This window comes from Oncorhynchus tshawytscha, linkage group LG27 (genome assembly GCF_018296145.1).
Source record: "Oncorhynchus tshawytscha isolate Ot180627B linkage group LG27, Otsh_v2.0, whole genome shotgun sequence".
Classification (NCBI taxonomy): domain Eukaryota; kingdom Metazoa; phylum Chordata; class Actinopteri; order Salmoniformes; family Salmonidae; genus Oncorhynchus; species Oncorhynchus tshawytscha.
Window position 1 is genome coordinate 15,432,015 of NC_056455.1, and position 26,677 is coordinate 15,458,691.

General features: G+C 42.5%; 1 protein-coding gene across 1 annotated transcript in view; it reads left to right on the forward strand.

The window, feature by feature from the left end:
• LOC112247019 (ubiquitin carboxyl-terminal hydrolase 43) overlaps nucleotides 1-26,677 on the forward strand; it is a 116,124-nt gene that overhangs the window by 41,359 nt on the left and 48,088 nt on the right. The window contains exons 4-6 of the mRNA XM_042307408.1: nucleotides 7,719-7,811; nucleotides 13,575-13,710; nucleotides 13,843-13,987. Of these exons, the coding sequence (XP_042163342.1) occupies nucleotides 7,719-7,811; nucleotides 13,575-13,710; nucleotides 13,843-13,987 (374 nt within the window). The remainder of the gene's footprint in view (nucleotides 1-7,718; nucleotides 7,812-13,574; nucleotides 13,711-13,842; nucleotides 13,988-26,677) is intronic.

The following is a 26,677-nucleotide window of genomic DNA, read 5'->3' on the forward strand; positions in this document are numbered from 1 at the left end:
AGAAAAACTTTGTTGATTGGCTAAACAAAAACATATTGGGTAAAAGTTTGTTGCCCATTCTTATTTTAATACATTTCATTTAATTATGAACCATATGTTATAAAGTTCAATGCAATTATGGTCATTTGTGTGGAAATCAGTTTCATGCTTGTCTTGGTATAAGCTGTTAGTCCATCGGTCACACTGCCTGTAATTTGGTCTATTGGGTTTTGCACCTCTCCTATGAGTTCTTTACAATTATTGTACAACCAATGCAAAGTTAGGTATGGAGGCTGTTTTCCCACATCACATTTGATTACCAATGACTCATCGATCCAGTTCTCATTGATTGGATTCAATTGTAATTATCAGATACACCATGTGTAATGGAGATGTCATTATAACTCTAAGTGTGTAGAGGTTGTGTATTATATGTATTATATATATACATATGTATTATATGTATTAGCAGCAGGAAGTGTAACCTCATTAAATCACTGCAGACATTGGGCCTTGTCAGTATTGATGCTCCAGCTAGGCTCAGTAATTACTGGAGTGCAGTAAGAAAGACTGCCCCTCCACCTAACCTTTATGTCTCCTAGGTAACTACGGACCCCTTCAAGTGCTTTTATGGTCCTGAGTAAAATGAGTGGGGTGGTTGGTTCTTGTTTGAGGTCAAGTGAAAAACGACAACTGTACAAATCAAATAGGCATAGATTACCTACATATTGAATAAACATATACAATCTTTGCTCTAGTACCTTTCCTTTGAAGCTGTGATTGATGAACCTGATTGAGTTTTCACAGTTTTATTCCTTATAACATTCCTTTCAATCCGTGTTCAGAGCCCCTCAGTGCCTGCTACAGCAGCTTTGAACACAGAGCCTCTGAAGCTTCACAAGTGTTCATTTAATCTTGGAGATAAAGCTTCCTACGTGTTTCTATGAAACAGATGCATCTCACAGCTGTGGTCGGGACATCACTGGAGCTGCTGAAGGTAGTGGAGCTGTTGCAGTACCTTCATCATGATTTGGCTGTCCACTCCTCTCACAGAGGCGCCAATGAGAGTTCTGCATCCAACTGCCAAGTGTATCTGTAAATCTCTGTCAAGCCCCCAATTTTACATTAGCTGTACTCTTCTCTGGGTAACCTTGACTAATGTCGTACTATATTGACAAGGAATTATGCAAACAACTGCACAATAGAACAGATGTATATTTGGACCTTTTAACTCTGTCGTGAAGTAATTAGAACACTTGCCACTCTGGAAGTTTCCATTTGCTTTGTAATTTCCTGCTTGTTTTTGTTTCCTCCATCTGCTAATTCCTTGAAAAATCGGCAGCTTGGTGTTATGCCGTTAATACATCTGCCAGAGCGCATCCCTTAATTGCTACCCACTGATGAATGTCTCTGCTTTGACACCCGGGAAATGGGCGTGTCTAGACAGGAAGCAGCCATAGCTAGCTCGGCAGCCATGGCTAGCTCACCCACTCAAACACTGTGCCAGACTCAACCAGGAGGATTCAGACTGGAATCCAACACTTGACTGATGATCACTGATTACTAGCAAACCATAAAACATGCAGTATAACTTCAAAAACAGCATAACTTTGCATTTCAGAGCTACAACATGGATTTAGTTCAGTGGAAAAGAGCTTTGGACTATATAGACATTTCTCTCAAGGAATATTCCATAGCCATATCTTTCCATAACAATCTGATTTTGTCCCTTAGGCCAGTCCAAATCACTTACTCAGGCAACAGCATCATTATCTGAGATGAGGATTGAGGCCTGGGTGTGAAAGTGTAAGACTGAAAAGCTACTGTCAAAGCTTTTTTAGAATAATGTGTGAAAGTGGGATTCAGAGTCCCCGTGGTCAGAGAAGTGTCCTGTTTCGAATATAAATATCCTGATCCTTTCTGTGGTGTTTTAAATTTTAAAATACTAGATGTATTTTACATGATTAAATATTTGTCATCCTAATAACTAATATAATACTATTAGTGACATGATGTTTGTTGTGCTATTTGCTTTAGGAACAGCCTTTGGAGTCCCTATCTTTGATTAGTTAACTGTTCCTCTGTCCCTCTCTCATTGCCCTCCAGCATTTGAGTCCTGGGTGTAACACTACAGTATGTAATATAATCTCAAGGCCAACTGACAGGCCAGAGTATTATCACTGTAATGGGTCTGTTTGTCACTATACAATCACCAGGCCCATTATACTTGACAAGACTTAGTCTGTGTACAAACACGCTTCATATATACTGACAGGCTTTTTGTATCCTAAGTTTTTGATACGGATTTGATTTGTCGTTCATCACGTTGGTGACGTTCAATTGACTGTACAGTACCATTATTACAATTCTCTCTGTCTGACTGTGATGTCTCCGCAAAAGTGAAGTGCCTACTCTAACTCTGGAAGTATTGATTTTGAACTTATTATTTCTCTACAACTCTGTAGACTCTGATCAAATCATGCATTGCCCAGTACTTGAAGGTAAAACTTTGATATAGCTAGTTTTGTTCTCATCCCACAGCATGACTCACAGCCTAGCATGGGTAATATGCAGTGAAAATCTCTGTGGTATCTGTCAAGCTCTGCTCATTAGAGTGAAGCCAAACGGCAGGCAGCAGAGCATGTCAGATTATGGACGTGGTGTACAGTAGTTTCACTGGAAGCCCAGCCTTTTTACAGCGGCATGAAAACCCACCACTCTCTCTCAGAGCTTCTCGCCTCTCTTTGTCTGAATCATTTTGACTGGGTGACCTTTGTTTTGTCTCACCGCTTAATGTATTTATATTTCTGCAGGAGAGTTGAATAAATAGGGCTTTGAGCCTTTTTAAGATTATTACTGTGACTCAAGGTAATTCCTTTGTTTTGTCTGGATGCTCAGGATCACCTGCTGAATGATGCTTTACATATCAACAATCTCTAGAGCGGCCATGACCTTTTGAACCCAGAGATGAAGTGTTGTGACAAAAGCACACATCTTCAAGTAGCAGGTGAGGCTGCAGGCTCACTGAGAAGAATTAACAGCCAATCTTTAGACCAGGGATAATCAACTAGATTCAGCCGCGGGCCAATGTTTTTCGTGAGAGGATGGTCGGGGGCCGGACCATAATTACAAATAATATGTAGACTGTAAATTGACCACAAGAAGCCCAAACAGATATATTTGACTACAAAATCATAATTTCAAACCTTGCTTATATTTGTATACAATCACGTGTCTCTCCGTTATGCGTAGGAATACTTGGGAACCGATTTTCAAAATGAAAATCACTTGATATCCTGATATCACGCTGATATCCTTGTGCTTTTACTGTCCAACAATGAGAACGTTAAAAAAAATACAGTACCAGTCAAAAGTTTGGACACGCCTACTCATTCAAGGGTTTTCTTTATTTTTTACTATTTTCGAGAATAATAGTGAAGACATCAAAACTATGAAATAACACATATGGAATCTTATAGTAACCAAAAAAGTGTTACACAAAACAAAATAGACTTTATATTTGAGATTCTTTAATGTAGCCACCCTTTGCCTTGATGGCAGCTTGGCACACTCTTGGCATTCTCTCAACCAGCTTCACCTGGAATGCTTTTCCAACAGTCTTGAAGGAGTTCCCACATATGCTGAGTACTTGTTGGCTGCTTTTCCTTCGCTCTGCAGTCCAACTCATCCCAAACCATCTCAATTGGGTTGAGGTCGGGTGATTGTGGAGGCCAGGTCATCTGATGTAGCACTCCATCACTCCTTCTTGGTCAAATAGCCCTTACCACAGCTTGGAGCTGTGTTGGGTCATTGTCCTGTTGAAAAACAAATGATAGTCCCACTAAGCGCAAACCAGATGGGATGGCGTATCGCTGCAGAATTCTGTGGTAGCTATGCTGGTTAAGTGTGCCATGAATTCTAAATAAATCACTGAAGGTGTTACCAGCAGAGCACCCCCACACAATCACACCTCCTCCTCCATGCTTACTTGGTGGGAACCACACATGCAGAGGGGTGGCAGGGTAGCCTAGTGGTTAGAGTGGTGGACTAGCAACCGGTAGGTTGCAAGTTCAAATCCCTGAGCTGACAAGGTACAAATCTGTCATTCTGCCCCTGAACAGGCAGTTAACCCACTGTTCCTAGGCTGTCATTGAAAATAAGAATTTGTTCTTAACTCACTTGCCTAGTTAAATAAAGGTAAAATAAAAGAATTATCACCTACTCTGCGTCTCACAAAGATGCAGCAGTTGGAACCAAAAATGTCAAATTTGGACTCATCAGACCAAAGGACAGATTTCCAATGTCCATTGCTCATGTTTCTTGGCCCTAGCAAATCTCTTCTTATTATTGGTGACCTTTAGTTGTGGTTTCTTTGCAGGAGTTAGACCGTGAAGGCCTTATTCACGCAGTCTCATCTGAACAGTTGATGTGTCTGTTGAACTCTGTGAAGCATTTATTTGGGCTGCAATTTCTGAGGCTGGTAACTCTAATGAACTTATCCTCTGCAGCAGAGGTAACTCTGGATCTTCCTTTCCTGTGGCGGTCCTCATAAGAGCCAGTTTCATCATAGCGCTGGATGGTTTTTGACTGACCTTCATGTCTTAAAGTAATGATGGACTGTCGTTTCTCTTTGCTTATTTAGGCAGTTCTTGACATAATATGGACTTGGTATTTTACCAAATAGGGCTATCTTCTGTATACCAACCAACCCTACCTTGTCACAACAGAACTAATTGGCTCAAACACATTAAGAAGGAAAGAAATTCCACAAATTAACTTTTAACAAGGCACACCTGTTAATTGAAATGCATTCCAGGTGGCTACCTCATAAAGATGGTTGAGAGAATGCCAAGTGTGTGCAAAGCTGTCATCAAGGTAAAGGGTGGCTGATTTGTTTAACACTTTTTTGGTTACTACATGATTTCCATATGTGTTATTTCATAGTTTTGATGTCCACTATTATTATACAATGTAGAAAATAGTAAAAAATAAAGAAAAACCCTCGAATGAGTAGGTGTGTCCAAACTTCTGACTGGTACTATATAATATTGTTATTTATTTATTTTTATCTGAAAATTTGGGGGGCCAAATAAAACCACCTGCAGACCAAATTGGGGGAATCCTGCTGGTTCCTTTAGTAGATTGTTCTAATAATAGCTGTTATAACAAATATAATTAATTCATTTATTTTTCAGGAAAGGTGACACTGAACGTCCCATATACTTGGAAAATGGCTTTTAGAGTTTTACCCAGGCTAGTGCAGGGGTTGGCAACAGGCGGCCCATGGGCCAAAACCAGCCCGCAAGTGGGTTTTTTTGGGGGGGGGGGGTGTATGCCCTTTCCATGACATAGACTGACCAGGTGAATCCAGGTGAAAATCTATGATCCCTTATTGATGTCACTGGTTAAATCCACTTCAGTCAGTGTAGATGAAGGGGAGGAGACAGGTTAAAGAACTATTGTATATCTCTCTCAGAGATACAGATACCCCCTTTTTTTCTCCCCAATTTCGCAATATTTACCCCCTTTTTCACCCGAATTTCGCAATTTAGGGGTGGCAGGTAGCCAGCCAAGTGGTTAGTGTTGGGCCAGTAACCAAAAGGTTGCTGGATTGAATCCCTGAGGTGTCGAGGTAGACCTCTGTCGTTCTGCCCCTGAACAAGGCAGTTAACCCACTGTTCACCAGTAGGCTATCATTGTAAATAAAAATGTGTTCTTAACTGACTTGCCTAGTTAAATAAAGGTTACATTTAAATAAAATAAAAATATCCAATTGTGTTCCAATTACGATCTTGTCGAATCGCTGCAGCTCCCCAACAGGCTCGGCATAGGCGAAGGTCGAGTCATGCGTCCTCCGAAACATGACCCACCAAACCGCGCTTCTTAACACCTGCCCGCTTAACCCGGAATCCAGCCGCATCAATGTGTCGGAGGAAACACCGTTCAACTGACGACCGAAGTCAGTCTGCAGGCACCCGGGCCCACCACAGGGAGTCGCTAGAGCACGATGAGCCAAGTAAAGCTCTCCAGGCCAAACCCTCCCCTAACCCGTTGCTGGATTTTTTAAACGTTCAACAGTTTCCCGTGTGTATCAAGAATTGTCTACCATCCAAAGGACATCCATCCAACTTGACACAACTGTAGGAAGCATTGGAGTCAACATGGGTCAGCATCCCTGTGGAATGCTTTCAACTCCTTGCAGAGTCCATGCCCCTATGAATTGAGGTTGTTCTGAGGGCAAATTGTTGTTTTGTGTATCTCAATGTATCTCAACGTGTGTCAATGTAAATAAGGTATGAAATTGTTATTTTCAAATATAATCTATTTATGGGCTTATTTGGGGTCAATTTGCAGTGTACAAATTATTATTATTATGTTTCGGTCCCCCACCATCCACTCCGTCAAAAATCGTCCTGCGGCTGATTCTAGTTGCCGACCCCTGGGCTAGTGTTTAAGCTGACTCAAGCTCACCCTTCAGCATCACTGCTTCAAAGACAGGGATTCCCTCTCAAGTGCTGCTCACACTTCATCCATTAGGCATCACGGAAATATCACCTCCTTTTCCTTTAGGCCTAAGTGTTCCTTACCAATGCACAGTACATCTATGTTTTATTGGAGCTGCTGGAGTGTTATTTGTATGCAAAGAACATGGGCAGCTCCTCTGTTTCCTGTTGAGAATAAGACTCTGCCAAGAGAGAGCTCCACTCAGAGCCAGTGTCAGCTGGGTTGAGTTGAATAGGGCTTTATTCACTCTCCCCCACTCGCCACTGTGGGTCTGTCAGGTGCCTTCCTAGAAGGGAAACACATTTAAACAGCTATGCTCTGGCTACGATTCCCATGGTAGGCTACCCCTTGTAAAGGTTCCTGAGAAGTGAAAGCTCTGTGCACTGATCCAATGAAAAATAGTAAAGCAAAGGAATAGGGAAATACTGGCTTAAAACATCGCCTTGCTGGGTAAAAGAGGAAGAGGGACATTTATGCTTGAAATTCAGATTTCCAAAGAAACCATAGCTTTGTCAACTTGTTTTGATTGTATGCAGCAAAGTCATTGATTAACTCAATTCCACTCCAGTCCTAAAGGCTCTTATAGTTTCAGGCAGCCTTGTGAAATGCTTTTCGCTTCCTGACTAGAAGAACCAGTCATGGAGTTCTTGCCATAGAACTATTACAGGATTTAGAAGTACTTCAAGTCAAGTTCAATTCAAGTCCAGTTCAATAGCACTGCAGTCTGAGGACTTCCATGGAAATACCCTCTGACTCTTTGTTCAAACAGTTAGTGATTTGCCAGAATAAGCAACTTCCTCTCCTAAACATAAAGGGGTCTGTTGGAGCCAGTGTGTGAACCAGGTGTGGAATGAAATATTGGTAGAATGGAAGATTTGCTCTCTTTTCCTGTCCTTTGAGTCCTATGGCCTGAACATTCATATAGGGAGGAAACAAGCCATCTCTCAGGACTGTTCTTTATTCTCCCCATGATGGTGATCATTAGGGAATTGCTGCGTGCTGGTTCCTATTTAAAGGCCCAGTCTCACCGTGAGGCTTTTTCCCACTACCCACCCCCCTTACATCACTTTTCTTTCCCATAAAAAATCTCTACAGCAACATCAAGATGTACTGTACATACAGTGTGCCCATTTCTATAGCAAGATGCACTTTCCTGCTGGCCTGACACAGAAGTGCATGTTCAGGTGTCTAAAACAGGCATCAAACATCACACAATCTTGTTTTTCTTTCCACAGGTCATCGCTGACCTGCCCTCATTGTCATAAACAGAGCAACACCTTTGACCCTTTCCTCTGCATTTCACTTCCCATCCCTCTGCGCCACACCAGGTGAGTAATATCCCTGTTAGTGCACCAACCATACTGAATACACAACCATGCAACACATCACACCACACCATGGTACTACGTGCAGCTATTGGGAGACATCTGTCAGTGAGAGTCAAAGCCGTAGTAGGCGGAAAGACTTGCCTTAGGTACAGACGTAGAAATACACCGTAGACAAGAGTTAAGCATTGGTGTCTTTTTAACGTCCCTTTCAGTCCTCTAGAGGCTCATAATGTTAGAGGAATGGATAAAGATCTGGAGTAGCACAGAGAAACAATAGACCTGGCTGAGATGGAGTGTACTTGAAGCCCAGAGGAAAGCACTGAGGAGCACCACCTCAGAAACCAGGAACAATGTCACATTCATGCCCAGGTCACAAAGATCACTCCATCCCTGCTTACCCGCCGTTAGCCTGTTCAGGAAATCAATTTTTAAGGAGTTAGTCCCCTCCAAGCCCTTACTCTTCAAGCACCTACACCCTCTCATTAATTTTGCTCTTTGTAAAGACTTTTGCCAACTTTGTTTTTTTGTTAAAAGCAAAAGATAATGTTTCCTCTCACACACAGCCTGACCAACCCTAAGTCAAAACAGTATGGTTCTCACCTTTATTCTCCAGTGCAGATGGAGGAGTTGTCCTAATTGGAAAATATGATTTAGAGTCAAGCGATGAGTTTAACACCTATCTCAGATTCCTGGGCTGGAGTGTCATAGAAGTGCATGCAGCTGTGTCCTCCTATTGAGGTCCCAGGGTGTGCCTAGCAAATTCAAAAGCCTAACACACACTCATCTATCCAATACTACACCACAGATGGTGTCTTCAACGTTGATTTCATACTGTACATCGTCATTCATACTGAGCATCCAACGTAAAGCTAGAATCCTTAGTTGCTACATGAATTTGAGAGTGGTTACATATTTCCAGCCCCATCCCCTAGCTTTTTAGCGATAAATTGGCGGGGAGAATGCTTTGTTATTGTTTCAATTAAGGATCCTAGCTTTAACAGGTATTCTTTAGAGCTCTCTATTTGTGACACATACAGTCATTGAAATAGTTCTCATTCTCTTTGGAGCAACTGGAGTGTTGCACGACACCCTCATAGGGAAATTTTTTCCGTTAATCATATCACAATCTTCTTTCACCAGTTGACGGGGAGCTTTGTAGGCACAAATATAATACTTTTTTGTATAAAAATATTTCAGAATTATTTTTTTTAAAATTCTCATTAATTTGCACATATTTGCATATCACAGATATATTTTCCTGGACACTGGATGAAGTCAGCCTAAATGTTTTGGTTTCATTTTATTAAGAAACTCCAGGACCAGACTTATCCGGAGCAGATTGTGGATAAATACTTTAAAAATCTTTCTATCTGTAAAATATTAAAGACATGTACGTAAAATGCATTTTTTTATGCATTTATTCAAATATTTTTTCAAATCTAGAATATAAACTTGACAACATATCAACAATTCCCCCTGAGCAAGTCTGGAGAATATATCTAAGGATAACCACACAAGATTTAGTGAATGCAGATGCTTCAGAAGCTGAGTATTTTTGGGGGGTGTGTGGGAAGAGTCTGACTTTCGGGAAATAAATAAATAAAATATAAATAAGTACATAAGTATTCAGACCCTTTGCTTTGAGAATCGAAATTGAGCTGAGGTGCATCCTGTTTCCATTGATCACCCTTGGAGTCCACCTGTGGTAAATTCAATTAATTGGACATGATTTGGAAAGGCACACACCTGTCTATATAAGGTCCCACAGTTAACAGTGCATGTGAGAGCAAAAACCCAGCCATGAGGTTGAAAGAATTGTCCGTAGAGCTCCGAGGCAGGATTGTGTTGAGGCTCAGATCTGGGGAAGGGTACCAAAATATTTCTGCAGTACAACCATCTCTGCAGCACTCCACCAATCAGGCCTTTATGGTAGAGTGGCCAGACAGAAGACACTCCGCAGTAAAAGGCACATGACAGCCCACTTGGAGTTTGCCAAAACTAAAGGACTCTGACCATGAGAAACAAAATTCTCTGGTGTGATGAAACCAAGATTGAACTCTTTGGCCTAAATGACAAGTGTCACCTCTGGAGGAAACCTGGCACAATCCCTACAGTGAAGCATGGTGGTGGAAGCATCATGCTGTGGGGATGTTTTTCAGCAGCAGGGACTGGGAGACTAGTCAGGATAGAGGGAAAGATGAACGTTGTAAATTACAGACAGATCCTTGATTGGGCCAAATTTTGCCTTTCAACAGGGCAACAACCCGAAGCACACAGCCAAGACAACGCAGGAGTGGCTTCGGGACAAGTCTCTGAATGTCCTTGAGTGGCTCAGCCAGAGCCCTGAATTGAACCTGATTGAATATCTCTGGAGAGACCTGAAAATAGCTGTGCAGCAACGCTCCCCATCCAACCTGACAGAGCTTGAAAGAATCTGCAAAGAAGAATGGGAGAAACTCCCAAAATACAGGTGTGCCAAGCTTGTAGCGTCATACTCAAGAACTGTAAGACTGTAATCGCTGCCAAAGGTGTTTCAACAAAGTACTAAGTAAAGTAAAATGTCTAGATTGATGAGAAAAAAACTATTGAATACATTTAAGAATAAGGCTGTAACGTAGCAAAATGTGGAAAAAGTCAAGGGGTCTGAATACTTTCTGAACGCACTATAGATGCAAAAATGTCATTTCAGCCTGTGGTGCCTGGCCTTAAGCAAGCTTTTATGCTAATTGGAGAATTGTTTTAAAAAATCTAGCTCTAACAAACAGCTTGCCAGGCAAACTTTAAATAATCGCCTCGTTCGTTCTACTTTTGGCTAATGACATGAAATACTGTAGACAGTTATGAAAGGAAGAAACAGATGGTTTGCCTTTTAAGATTTTGTACATGGTTGCCCATGTAAGAAAAAAGGTGTCATAGTTTTGTATCTCCATAAACCCTAACACAAACTAAAGTGTAGACTTTCAACACCAACAGTCATTTACACCAACCCCAACCTCACACATATACGTTTCTTTATTGGACTGAAATGTGTTCTCACATGTCATATATACAGTATGTGGTTAGTTATGATCTAGTGTGTTAACCAATGTGGCAGAGTCAGCCCGACATGGACCCATATTGATGTTGTACCCTAATGGACTGAGTGGTATGGCAGGCGTCTCCATTTAAACACATTAACTTCACTAAATGAGCCACTCATTACAGATCAGCATGTTATTACTGTAAAGATCCATCAGAGATCTTGTTTTATCATGTTCCTGTCCTCTTGAGGAAAAGTCTGCGATTCATTATCATGATTGATTCAGCTTTGTACTCAGAGACGGGGAGCTAAACCTCTGAAAGGTGTTCTCGGGATGTAGCCACTATTTGCAGTAGTTTAGTATAATCATTGACTCAGATTACCATTCAATTGAGGGCTTTAGTTGAGTATTTAGTCACTGGGAATTGAATTCCCATAATAGGTATTGGGTGTATCATGTAACATTATAGATTGTTAATTATCCCTATGCCTGCCTTTATAGTTCTGAGCTATTGAGTGTGTGGGGATGTTTTACCAGTCCCAGAATGGTTCCAAACAAGGTAATTAGTATGAATTAGTAACGCTTGCCTGCTTAGAGCATCATTGATTAACTACTGCCTTCACTGTTTGTGTCTTGAGACACAAAAAGAACGGTGATAATATGAGGCACTGTTTTGGTGTTCCTACTGGCTAGTCAAAGGCAGATAAAGGAATGGACTCAGGTGCGCCACCGGCTAAATCATATGGGGAGATCTCCCCATACCCCTCACTATAGCGTGTGCTGAGAATCCTTGACAGCCAGTGTAGAGGTTACCCTGAGTCCAGACAGCAGGGGATCTCACAGCTCAACACCCTTTACTTACTTAAATGATAATGCCCTCGAAGCCGGTGTTTGGGGGATATATTGGCATGAGTGTTGTTAGGCCCGAGAAGAAGCGAACAGCAAGCCGTGCCAACATATCCTCCAAACACCGGCTTCGAGGGCATTGTCACTTTTATACAACATATTCAAATAATGATTTAAAAACGTTATTTTGATTAATTTATTCATACTATTTCATCCTTCCACAAGAGATAGTCCCAACACAAGTCTAGGGATGCTACCTAAGCCGACTACTCGTTCGTTCTATCGGTTCAGTTGCCAGAGACGCAACCCAGTCGTTCAGTCTTTTTGTTCTTTATCTATGGATGCTACCCACTCGTTCGTTGTAAATATTCCATTGCCATATTGGCTGGCAATGTTCTTATTCCTTGCTTGCTAGCTAGCCAACTATGACTAACTTGCAGTCACGTCAACAGTGCAGCCAGAATAACAACAAAGTAGCTGCATTTGCAATTTAAGCTGTTTTCTAGTGACATTGATTTGGATACATCCATAACAATGAGCTAATGATGCACGATTTCAGCTGGCATAGCTCTCTTGTCAGGACACTGTTGTTTGAGAGCTAGCCAACAACACAGCTAACATAATCACTTCAAGCTGAAGCTGGAAAAACATAAAACTAGCTGCTCTTTGTTTAGTTTTACCTGTTTTCTATTGATGGTTATTTGTATATATCCATAGAAATTATGCTAATTCATGAGTTAGACTGGCTGAGAAAAGCTGCCTACCTGTCTGTCTCATCACGCCTCCCGACACGTTCATTGCTATGGGACAGCTGGAGATCAAATTTAAATATTGAAACAATATTGCAAATGTCGGAGAGACGGACAGCAAGGTTTATACAAATCTCCGCTGTTGAAAACGAAATGTTAGATGCTTTTCATAGTGGAGTTTATAAATTGCCTGGCTGGGCTGATGAGACAGTGGATTGCTCAATCAGATGCAACAGAGTAAATAGGCATTTTAACGTTATTGATTTAGCCGGTGGGAACTTGTGGAATAGACACCTGCTAGAATGAGGTTTTGACCAATCAGCATTCAGGATTAGACCCACCTGTTGTATGATACTGTGGAAACCAGTCTCTTTCTTGCTTCAAAAGAAAAACATGACTTATTTAAAATAAAAAAATTGAGCCTGAGCTTTTTCCCAAGACCTTCAATATGAGTTGTACTTATGTAAGCATGGACTCTAAGGAGATAAGGAGTGGCAGGAGTGGTTAGCGCGTTAGGCCAGTAACCGAAAGGTTGCTGGATCGAATCCCCGAGCTGACAAGGTAAAAGTCTCTTAACGCACTGTTCCTAGTCCGTCATTGTAAATAAGAATTTGTTCTTAACTGACTTGCCTATTTAAATAGAAATTAAGAGTATTGTCTGTAGAATAGAGGTGCTGTACACTCAGGACCTCCTGCCTATGTCCTTTTGTCATTGGCTCCCATATCTCTCTTTCTCAGAGGAGGAGGCTGACTTTCTGAGTGGTGTGTCTACTCGGCTGACTACACTTCTCACATATAGACACACATAGACTCTCACAGGTGAATCACAGGGCACATATCTCTTCAGTGTAGTGTTTTTGTACAAGCCATTATGTCCCTTTACCCTGCCTATGTCAGCACTGCTTCTCCATGCAAAGGAGACAGAGAGGTAAGAGCCAAGTGCTCAGCTTTAAAACTGCATCGACCCACAATACAGATTCCATTATTTCTTACACATAAACTGTCCTACTGATCTATTATTAATGCTAAAATGTAATGATTAATTCATGAAAACTCTATGTCCCTTCCTGGTCATGGACTGTAATAAAATTGGTAGCGATTTCAATGCAGAGGCTATTCTCTCTCTCTTTCTCCCCTTCACTCGACAGGCCTCTGTGTGTAACTCTGGTCTTTAGTACGAAGGGCCAGAGATACCTGCGCATCGGGCTGGCTGTGCCTCTCTTTGGCTCGCTGGCCTTTCTGAGAAGGATGTTGGCGGATGAGGGGAAGATCTCCCCAGACCAGGTAGGTGATCTTGTCTCACTCTTCTTGATGATGCACACTATCCTCAGATTCATTCTCACTCCATTTTCCAAGTCTCTGATTAAATAAAATGGATACTCTAGCAATCTCTCGCTCTCTCTCTCTCTCTTTCAGGTGATCCTGACAGAGATCTACACCACAGGCTTTCAGCGCTCCTTCTTTGATGAGGAGGATCTGACGTGCATAGCCGAGACTGACATCATCTATGCCTTCCAGGCCCCGCCCCTATACATCAGAGGAGGCTCTTCACAATTCTCAGGTAACCGTAGCAACAACTACATATTCCAGGGACATTCAGATCAATATCATCACTATCAACCAAGATCCTCCAATAGAACCGGTCCCTTTTCCACTATGAGCAAGCAGGGGTCATTTCAGTCCCATCGGGAAATAAGCCTTTCTCAGTCAAGAGCATACAGAAGTACTGTATTAACAGAATGGGTTGTACAACCTCTGTGAAATACCAGGGTATTATGTGAAAGTCTGTCCTTCATCTGGTGGTGATAATTACATGCTCTTTGTACTGCAGCTTTTACCCGAACTGTGCACTGTTGGCACAAGCCTTCCAAACATCAGGATGAACTACTGAGGAGAAATGCATTGTTTCTTTTTAAACAAGATAATGAATGTTTGTTTGTGTACTTTGGGTCTGATAGATTCCAGGAGGAACTCACAATGTAGAATAAGAAGTCCTTGGGGAACGTGTGCTTACAAACACATTTTCAATATAACTCAGATGCTCAGATCTACTCAAATCACCATCATTTTCCGCAAAGATTTGCTGTCATCGAATGATTTATGTTTGTAACAGCTGTTGGTGGAAGAAGGTGAGGACCAAGGTGCAGCATGGTACATGTTCATGTTAATTTATTGACACTGAACAATAAATACAAAAATAACAACGGGAAATAACCAGAACAGTCCTGAAAGGTGAAAAACATGAAACAGAAATCAACTACCCACAAAACCCATGTGGTAAAAGCTACCTAAGTATGGTTCTCAATCAGAAACAACGATAGACAGCTGCCTCTGATTGAGAACCACACCCGGCCAAACAAAGAAATACAAAACATAGAGAATGAACATAGAATGCCCACCCTAGTCACACCCTGGCAACCAAAATAGAGAATAAAATAGAGAATAAAAGCCTCTCTATGGCCAGGGCGTGACAATGTTTGAAATATCTCTTCTCTGTAATTGTACTGATGATGTGAAGGGCAAACAGACATTGTTCCTAGAAGCCAGATTGTGTGGATAGTTTTACCACATTTTTCACTCTGGGTTTGGCAGAGCTGGGTTTGTCCCTGAAAATGATACTTCTTTGCATCACCACTGAGCAAAGTGATTACAGACATCAGAGACATCTCTGTCTCTCCTTTATCATCTTTGGTTAGACCACACATAATAGACTATTCAGTTTGATTGGACTGCACACACACACACACACACACACACACACACACACACACACACACACACACACACACACACACACACACACACACACACACACACACACACACACACACACACACACACACACACACACACACACACACACACACACACACACACAGGCAGACACTGAATCCTCCTGGGATGTTTTATCAGACTGTATACGTAGTGGGGTTGATATGGAGAGGCCTCTCTCACCACCTCCCTGCTGAACAGAGCATCCTCTCATTTTATGCACATCCAGTTTGATAACAGAACTCAAACACTGTTACACAATGCATACTGAGTAATCATTTTGAAATCATTATCTATTTGGCCTAAAGCTGACGGGCGTGAAATGTGGTACTGTACTGATGCAGGAGGCTTCACCTCAGCTTATACCTCATTGGGTTGTGTAATTCGCCTCTTTTAATCATGATGAGTTGTCACTCCTCGTAAACTTTTATGGTCACTGCTGCTAATGGAAGGTACATTTTTTGTACTTGAAATCAATATGCCTTTAGGGATCATGCACCTCACGCACATTAACTATGAATGGGAATGGAGTCGTGTCTGTTCTTCCCCAGAACAGTGTCTACATTGATTTAAAAGAATCCTCTACTATACCACTCCTGTACTACTCCCTAGTTTACATACAGCATGCTTTACTCACTACTTCTCTCAGTATGAAAAGCATGTGGGACTCTACAGAGCTCTGTTCAGCCGATCTGCTTGGAAGAAATCTTTTCAATAAGCAATTGACAGCATTGTTCAGGTACAGACTGACCAGACAGCAGCTAATTTCTCCACAGTTTCTGGGTCAGGAGGACTGCCATAATGCCTCTATAGCTGGAAGTTAAAGTTTCTGGGTCAGGAGGACTGCCATAATGCCTCTATAGCTGGAAGTTAAAGTTTCTGGGTCAGGAGGACTGCCATAATGCCTCTATAGCTGGAAGTTAAAGTTTCTGGGTCAGGAGGACTGCCATAATGCCTCTATAGCTGGAAGTTAAAGTTTCTGGGTCAGGAGGACTGCCATAATGCCTCTATAGCTGGAAGTTAAAGTTTCTGGGTCAGGAGGACTGCCATAATGCCTCTATAGCTGGAAGTTAAAGTTTCTGGGTCAGGAGGACTGCCATAATGCCTCTATAGCTGGAAGTTAAAGTTTCTGGGTCAGGAGGACTGCCATAATGCCTCTATAGCTGGAAGTTAAAGTTTCTAAAGTGTTCATGTTCGGCTTTGCTCTTGTTACAGAAAACCTGAGTTCGCCTGAATTGTATAGTAACTCCTAGACAGAGATGTTCAACACTAAAGTTGCAGGCTTGTGCTTTGACAAACTGGATATGTCTGAATACCTAGACTGTCTGAATGGAGTGTCTCAGGTACCAATAGAAGCTGTCAAGCTGAGGCATCAACTGAAATGAATTGTAGCACTTACTGTATGGCTAAAAAAAAACAAGAGCCTTGGCACCATGTACATTAGTCGGTGAATTCAGAAGGTGACTCACTTTAAGCACATCAGCGACTGGCTGTCACTAAAGGCTCTCACTAAATGTCCTAGAATCATGTTAAAAATCATACAAATGTGAAGCAGGGGCTGTCCACCTCTGTTTGACACACAGCCTATCAGTAATGTCACTTCACACCTTGATGAGCGGCCTGTAGAAAAATGGTGGAGTATGCGTTTGTTTGTGCCTGGCAGCATTTTCATTTGGTTGTCAGGGAGGAGAATGAGTAATTGAGTCGCTGTCAACAAGGTTTACATGAACTATCTACAATGTATGGAATATCCCAGTGTGGAACAAAAGATTCATGAGAGATTATGGTGTCTGGGAGTATTTTCCCTCCTGCCTGACCTTTCATGGCATGGTGAAATAGGAAGAGAGGTGTAAGCACTTTCTATGTCAGTTTATGTAAACATTGATTCTGTACCCACAGAGCTCCATTGTCATGGCAATTCTCATAGAAGTATCTTATTTCACATTCAGTGAAGTGCATCATACACACAGATAACATGTTCTTTCTCTATCAGGTATTCCCCTTATTCAGGTTGCATTTGGGTTGACAGTGTCTTGGTTGTTCATACCAGGCTCATATTGAGGACATTAGTAACAGATTGCATGACTTCATCTAATCAATGACTGATCCAAACTCAGTCGACCCTGCAGCCCACCATGACATGGTTTGTCCATTGTGTCTCTAATATAGTATGGTTGTAATACAGTATGCTGCCTGGCTTCCAGGCCATAGAGTTCCCCCTGTCAGGGCATCAGTGGGATTTTACACATGTGCTTCAATTTACTGTCTAACAAACAGCCAGGGCTTCCAGTTTAGGTGGAACTGATGTGGAACGCTTGTTTGAAAATCCCAATAATTAGTTCAGGCTCCTCAGTGTGGACACATTCAGAAGCCTGGCTAACTAGGTCACTCAGTGGAGGAGACGAACGCCATGAAGTCATCACTAGGGCTGTTATGGTTACTGTATTACCGCCACACCGGCGGTCACGAGTCATGACGGCACTCAAATTACACATGACCGTTTAGTCAGGGTAATTAAGCTTCTCCAAGCTCTGATGCTGCTGATGGTTTTTAGTAGCCTACCAAACTTACTAACTGTGAAAGGATCGACGCAGGAGATAGGAAGCAGGTACAGGGAGTGAAGGTGTAATAACTGACAGACATGAAACAGAACAGGAACAGTGTCTGGACAGGAACACATAACAACAATTAATGTGGACACAGGGAACACCACCGAGGAACAGACAGATATACAGGGGCAATCAACCATGTGAAGGAGTCCATGTGAGTCCAATGAGCTCTGCTGCGTGTAATGATGGTGACAGGTGCGTGTAAAGACGGGTAGCCTGGCGCCAGGGAGGTGGAGCAGGCGTGACAAGCTGCATGGTACTCGGCACTATATTGTCCCTCTAATCACTCTGACATCAATGCAAATGTAATCAAAAATCTAATCAAACACTTCATGAGAGGCCATGAGCTCATGTTGCCCAACATATCTTGAGGCTATGCAATTGCGTGCTAAAACAGAGTGATGGCTATTAAAAAGAGGAGGTTCCCATCAGCTTTCTATAGGCTAGGCCTACTATATTTATTTCTCAACTTTCCTAATATAAGCACATTTCTTCTCTTTACAACAGGAGTATATCCTACCTGGCTGGCATGAAAATTAACTACGGGAAAAGTGCCCTCCACTCGTTACTTAAGTGCATAGATGACGTCCATTTTCCCCCCTGCCCCTGTTTTGAGACCAGTGCATGATAATGGTCCATTCTAAATCAAAACAAATCTCACACATATATTATTTAGTATATGTAAAGACAAAATTAAATCAAGAACAGTCTGATGGGTGACTATATTAGCCTATCACTTGTGAATGATGTGCAGCAAGGCAAGAAACAGCTCGTGCCTTTTAAAAATTTGTTTTGTACTTTTTCAAGTCATAGTCTCGCACCTCATGTAGCTTAGTCCATAGGCCTATATTTTTTGATACGGTTTGTATCACAACTAAAGTGGCCAAATAACTTTTTAAAATGAAGCACATTAATGTGCTTTACAAGGGGTGTAGAGCCTAACTGGCATACATACTGTACGCAGTGCGTGAGTTTCAAGTTTGGGGAAGATCATTGTCACCATAAAAATTCACCTTTATAATAAAAGCATTACATGCACAATCACACTTTTGAGAATGGTGTTTTTCCCGCTAATTGATTGCATTTTGGAACATTCGCGCGTATAGCCTTCTGCCGTGTGCGCTTTACTGCTCTTATAATGTGAAGAAATAGCCTAAATGTTTATCAATATTTTAAGCTAAACGTTCTGATCGGTTGCGTCAGCCTCAATGCTTAAAAAATGTTTTGGATGCTAGTGGTTGTATTCATTTGGGATCTATCGCATCCCACAATTGTCCCAGACTATGTTTGGAATATTTATTTCTCGCACAGAATAGAATTGGTCAACTTTTGTATTATGGGGGATAGTAGATTGACATAAGCTAGTGCTTTTGCTGTTCATTAGGCCTACTCGAAAAGTAAATATGGACAGTTCTTCTAATATCTTCAATGTGCGAGTCGGAATTGGCGTCCCTGATTTGTCTGTCTTCACTTGTAGCTTGAGAAAAAGATCCGATCACTATCAAGTATGAAGGTAAGACCCAGACGCAGACCACGTCGAATAAACAATATCTTAATTTACCAGCGGGGGCAGCTAATAGACAGGCAAGGCAGGCATGCATAGTAAACCAGAGGTGGGGCAACGGTACCGGGCCGCAGGTAGGGGCAGGCGGAGTGGTCAGGCAGGACAGGCAAGGGTCAAAACCAGGAGGGTGAGAAAAGAGAGACGGGGAAAAGCAGGAGCTGAGACATAAAACGCTGGTTGACTTGAACAAACAAGACGAACTGGCAACAGACAAACAGAGAACACAGGTATAAATACACAGGGGATAATGGGGAAGATGGGCAACACCTGGAGGGGGGTGGAGACAATCACAAAGACAGGTGAAACAGATCAGGGTGTGATAGATCACGTGACGGTTATTGGCTCATAAGAGTTGAGCCATGAGAGTGAGAGGTGTTTCAGAGCACGCAGCTGGGAGAAGGGAATTATAATTATTATATTCACCCCAAGGGCACAACGGCCACTGGCCTCAAAAGACATGGATTTTTTTAGGGGAATTACGGCCACACAAAGGGGTTGACGGCAAGAAATCAGAGGCATTATCAAGTGTTTGTCAAATTGTGAATGAGAGACAGTCTATAGGGAGGAGGTCGTGTGGTGCCAGGACAACAACCTCTCTCTCGTGTTCCCTCGTGTTGTGCCAGGACAACAACCTCTGCCTCAACGTGATCAAGACAAAGGAGATGATTGTGGACTACAGGAAAAAGTGGAAAGAGCACACCCCCATTCTCATCGACGGAGCTGCAGTGGAGCAGGTTGAGAGCTTCAAGTTCCTTGGTGTCCACATCACCAACAAACTAACATGGTCCAAGCACACCAAGACAGTCGTGAAGAGGGCACGACAAAACCTATTCCCCCAGGAGACTGAAAAGATTTGGCATGGGTCCTCAGATCCTCAAAAGGTTCTACAGCTGCATCATCGAGAGCATCCTGACGGGTTGCATCACTGCATAGTATGGCAACTGCTCCGCCTCCGACCGCAAGGCACTACAGAGGGTAGTGCGTACGGCCCAGTACATCACCGGGGCCAAGCTTCCTGCCATCCAGGACCTCTATACCAGGCTGTGTCAGAGAAAGGCCCTAAAAGTTGTCAAAGACTCCAGCCACCCTAGTCTTAGACTGTTCTCTCTGCTACCGCACGGCAAGCGGTACCGGAGTGCCAAGTCTAGGTCCAAGAGGCTTCTAAACAGCTTCTACCCCCAAGCCATAAGACTCCTGAACATCTAATCAAATGACTATCCAGAATATTTGCATTGCCCCCCCTCTTTTACACCACTGCTAATCTCTGTTGTTATCATCTATCATCACTTTAATAACTCTACCTACATGTACATTGACTGTGTACCGGTACCCCCTGTATATAGTCTCGCTATTGTTATTTTACTGCTGTCCTTCAATTACTTGTTACTTTTATTTCTTATTCTTATCTGTATTTTTTTAAACTGCATTGTTGGTTAAGGGCTCGTAAGTAAACATTTCACTGTTAGGTCTACACCTGTTGTATTCGGGGCATGTGACGAATAACATTTGATTTGATTAAATGTGTACAGCCTGCGCAAATGACAAAGCAGAGCTCATGCCTTTCATGTGACTTTTTTCAAATCATCATTAGTGGCATCATGCAGCCTTGTATTAAAAATACAAACGTTGTTCTATATGTTTTGATCACAACTAAAGTTGCATAAATAACTCTAAATTAAGCATATAGGAAGACCTTGTTTCCTTGTTAACCGCTTAACGCTGAATAGCCGGATGTGCCCGCTCCCTCAGAAATTCTTTAGAGAAAATATATTTTCGATTTTATTCATACTATGAAATAATGCCACGAAATTCTAAGCGAATCTTGTCTGCTAAATGAACTAGTGTAGCCCACAGCCATATGGCCTAGCCAGATCAGGACCTAACATAAGGACAAAGGGTATGCTATTCTGTTCTTCTGAAATAGACTACATTTTCTTCATATCCTGTTTCTTTAGACCTGTCTAAAATACATAATGGATTTATTGTGATGGTGTAGGCTATGGATTTAATAGACTTTTTAAAATATAGATGTTCCAAAGGTCTGTATCAGTGGCTTATAGGCTATGTGTGGAAGCCAGGAGATGCTGAATGTGTTTATGTTAATTAACGGTCAATTTCCGTGAGACCGGCAGTTATTTGCTTGACAATCACCGGCTGACAAAATTTCATGACCGCCACCGCCCTAGTAATCACTGACGTCTCAGTCTCGGTATGTGGTCAGTTTGGTGTCCATCTTCGCTATAGGGCTTTCTCGGAACCAGTCAACACCTGACCATGCTAATCCAGTCATTGAAGTGGATCTCTTTGAGGGCAGAGGTGTTTAATTACTGGCTTTCACAGTGTTCAGGCTGGCTCATCCTGTCCTTCACATCTGTCAGGGAATTGAAAATTAAAATGTTTCTCAGACGTAACCCTAGACTACAGGAAAGTGAAGACACAACTATTCCATGATCTTATAGAGAGTCATATCACTCATGACAGGAGACTACAATCAACAGGCATATTAAATTACATTTGTGTGCGTGCGTGTGTGTACAAGTTGAAGTTTCTGTGTATCTACAGGAATCTGCCGTGGGCTATTTTGACACTCTCCCTCCGTCATTCTGAAAAGCTGACATCAACCTAAAGGTAGGAAACTGGTTGTAATTTAATGACCAGTGAAAAGACCTTGGGGGAGATGTCTTGAAACAATACATTTCTGAATACATTTCCAAATATAAAGAAATACACTTTGATTTAATGACTGATGAGAGTCCTCCTCCCACCTAGCATCAATCACTTGGGGACAGTCCATGAGGTGACCTCTGCATGTTACTGCTGAATTCGGCACAGCCAGAAGTGGACTGGCCACTCCTCATAGCCTGGTTCCTCTCTAGGTTTCTTCTTAGGTTTTGGCCTTTCTAGGTATTGCTTGCTTGCTGTTTGGGGTTTTAGGCTGGGTTTCTGTACAGCACTTTGAGATATCAGCTGATGTAAGAAGGGCTATATAAATACATTTGATTTGATTTGAATTCTGAAGGTTTCAACAGTCATTAAAGAAGGGCTTCTTTACATAAATCATCCTCACAGCGATCAGAGGTCAACACTTATGTAAATTGCAGAGCATGATTGAAGAGAGTTTGATCAGCTGCTTCATTAGTTGAACATGAATAAATGAAGGGCAGTAATACTCTTCCTCATTATGTTCACTCTCGGGTCAGGGCTCTATCATATCAGAGCTGTTTACATGAAGGGTCTGATTGATATTGAATAGGTCTTTGTTTCCATGCATTCCTTCACTCTCCTATATCCTGGTATTAGACCTGTGGTGTGGCTGGATTGAATGGTGGGATATTTGGCGGCTTTGGGACCTTCAAGCGTGACATTCACCGTTGGCGATGATTAATTGTGTGCTGGATGGGTGTAAACAGCGGTGTTTAAGGATGCCAGAGGACAAAAATCAGTTAACCACCTAACTGAGGAACTCAATTTAACCTTGCGCAATACCCTAGATGCAGTTGCACCCCTAAAAACTATAAACATTTCTCATAAGAAACTAGCTCCCTGGTACACAGAAAATACCCGAGCTCTGAAGCAAGCTTCCAGAAAATTGGAACGGAAATGGCGCCACACCAAACTGGAAGTCTTCCGACTAGCTTGGAAAGACAGTACCGTGCAGTACCGAAGAGCCCTTACTGCTGCTCGATCATCCTATTTTTCAAACTTAATTGAGGAAAATAAGAACAATCCGAAATTCCTTTTTGATGCTGTCGCAAAGCTAACTAAAAAGCAGCATTCCCCAAGAGAGGATGACTTTCACTTTAGCAGTGATAAATTCATGAACTTCTTTGAGGAAAAGATTATGATTATTAGAAAGCAAATTACAGACTCCTCTTTAAATCTGCGTATTCCTTCAAAGCTCAGTTGTCCTGAGTCTGCACAACTCTCCCAGGACCTAGGATCAAGAGAGACGCTCAAGTGTTTTAGTAATATATCTCTTGACACAATGATGAAAATAATCATGGCCTCTAAACCTTCAAGCTGCATACTGGACCCTATTCCAACTAAACTACTGAAAGAGCTGCTTCCTGTGCTTGGCCCTCGTATGTTGAACATAATAAACGGCTCTCTATCCACCGGATGTGTACCAAACTTACTAAAAGTGGCAGTAATAAAGCCTCTCTGGTTAAAGCCAAACCTTGATCCAGAAAATATAAAAAACTATCGGCCTATATCGAATCTTCCATTCCTCTCAAAATTTTTAGAAAAGGCTGTTGCGCAGCAACTTACTGCCTTCCTGAAGACAAACAATGTATACGAAATGCTTCAGTCTGGTTTTAGACCCCATCATAGCACTGAGACGGCACTTGTGAAGGTGGTAAATGACATTTTAATGGCATCGGACCGAGGCTCTGCATCTGTCCTCGTGCTCCTAGACCTTAGTGCTGCTTTTGATACCATCGATCACCACATTCTTTTGGAGAGATTGGAAACCCAAATTGGTCTACACGGACAAGTTCTGGCCTGGTTTAGATCTTATCTGTCGGAAAGATATCAGTTTGTCTCTGTGAATGGTTTGTCCTCTGACAAATCAACTGTAAATTTCGGTGTTCCTCAAGGTTCCGTTTTAGGACCACTATTGTTTTCACTATATATTTTACCTCTTGGGGATGTTATTCGAAAACATAATGTTAACTTTCACTGCTATGCGGATGACACACAGCTGTACATTTCAATGAAACATGGTGAAGCCCCAAAATTGCCCTTGCTAGAAGCATGTGTTTCAGACATAAGGAAGTTGATGGCTGCAAACTTTCTACTTTTAAACTCGGACAAAACAGAGATGCTTGTTCTAGGTCCCAAGAAACAAAGAGATCTTCTGTTGAATCTGACAATTAATCTTAATGGTTGTACAGTCGTCTCAAATAAAACTGTGAAGGACCTCGGCATTACTCTGGACCCTGATCTCTCTTTTGAAGAACATATCAAGACCATTTCAAGGACAGCTTTTTTCCATCTACGTAACATTGCAAAAATCAGAAACTTTCTGTCCAAAAATGATGCAGAAAAATTAATCCATGCTTTTGTCACCTCTAGGTTAGACTACTGCAATGCTCTACTTTCCGGCTACCCAGATAAAGCACTAAATAAACTTCAGTTGGTGCTAAATACGGCTGCTAGAATCCTGACTAGAACCCAAAAATTTGATCATATTACTCCAGTGCTAGCCTCTCTACACTGGCTTCCTGTCAAAGCAAGGGCTGATTTCAAGGTTTTACTGCTAACCTACAAAGCATTACATGGGCTTGCTTCTACCTATCTCTCTGATTTGGTCCTGCCGTACATACCTACACGTACGCTACGGTCACAAGACGCAGGCCTCCTAATTGTCCCTAGAATTTCTAAGCAAACAGCTGGAGGCAGGGCTTTCTCCTATAGAGCTCCATTTTTATGGAACGGTCTGCCTACCCATGTCAGAGACGCAAACTCGGTCTCAACCTTTAAGTCCTTACTGAAGACTTATTTCTTCAGTGGGTCATATGATTGAGTGTAGTCTGGCCCAGGAGTGGGAAGGTGAACGGAAAGGCTCTGGAGCAACGAACCGCCCTTGCTGTCTCTGCCTGACCGGTTCCCCTCTTTCCACTGGGATTCTCTGCCTCTAACCCTATTACAGGGGCTGAGTCACTGGCTTACTGGGGCTCTCTCATGCCGTCCCTGGAAGGGGTGCGTCACCTGAGTGGGTTGATTCACTGATGTGGTCATCCTGTCTGGGTTGGCGTCCCCCCTTGGGTTGTGCCATGGCGGAGATCTTTGTGGGCTATACTCGGCCCTGTCTCAGGATGGTAAGTTGGTTGTTGAAGATATCCCTCTAGTGGTGTGGGGGCTGTGCTTTGGCAAAGTGGGTGGGGTTATATCCTTCCTGTTTGGCCCTGTCCGGGGGTGTCCTCGGATGGGTCCACAGTGTCTCCTGACCCCTCCTGTCTCAGCCTCCAGTATTTATGCTGCAGTAGTTTATGTGTCGGGGGGCTAGGGTCCGTTTGTTATATCTGGAGTACTTCTCCTGTCCTATTCGGTGTCCTGTGTGAATCTAAGTGCGCGTTCTCTAATTCTCTCCTTCTCTCTCTCGGAGGACCTGAGCCCTAGGACCATGCCCCAGGATTACCTGACATGATGACTCCTTGTTGTCCCCAGTCCACCTGGCCGTGCTGCTGCTCCAGTTTCAACTGTTCTGCCTTCTTATTATTCGAACATGCTGATCATTTATGAACATTTGAACATCTTGGCCATGTTCTGTTATAATCTCCACCCGGCACAGCCAGAAGAGGACTGGCCACCCCACATATGCTCTCTCTAATTCTCTCTTTTTTTCTCTCTCTCGGAGGACCTGAGCCCTAGGACCATGCCCCAAGACTACCTGACATGCTGACTCCTTGCTGTCCCCAGTCCATCTGACCGTGCTGCTGCTCCAGTTTCAACTGTTCTGCATAATTATTATACGACCATGCTGGTCATTTATGAACATTTGAACATCTTGGCCATGTTCTGTTATAATCTCCACCCGGCACAGCCAGAAGAGGACTGGCCACCCCACATAGCCTGGTTCCTCTCTAGGTTTCTTCCTAGGTTTTGGCCTTTCTAGGGAGTTTTTCCTAGCCACCGTGCTTCTACACCTGCATTGCTTGCTGTTTGGGGTTTTAGGCTGGGTTTCTGTACAGCACTTTGAGATATCAGCTGATGTACGAAGGGCTATATAAATAAATTTGATTTTGATTTGATTTGATTTGTTTAATACAACGCTGTGGTTTTGGGAGAACACTGTCTCTGGGCCAATCAATAGCTGCTCGTTTCTGTCTACAGTCCTATTTACCATGTGATTTATCACCAAGTGTTTTGGGGAGCCAGTGCCGCCAGATGGGTTGGCATTGTCTGTAGGTTGGTAATCTCGTTCCCAGACACTCCTGCACAAATGTGCGTAGAGTCTGGTGGACCAGCGCATCAAACTTGGCCAAATCATAGAGCTGGGAGAAACTCCTGGCACATAGGCATTGGCTAAATCTAACTAATCTACCAACCAATCATCTCCCACAACACCTTCCCCCTAACCCTCCCCCTTATGCTAGTACATCACAAGCACAGAGCACCACAAGCACACCACACCACAAGCACATGTCAGTCGCTAAAATGAAATGATGACAAATACTTTGCCATAGAATCACTCGCATATAATTCCATGGTCACTCCCACTAAGGCCAATTTTGAGTGGTTGATATCCCAGGCTAATATGCGCTGTGCGCAATAGCCTGGGGATGAGGTTAGTAGGTTGGTA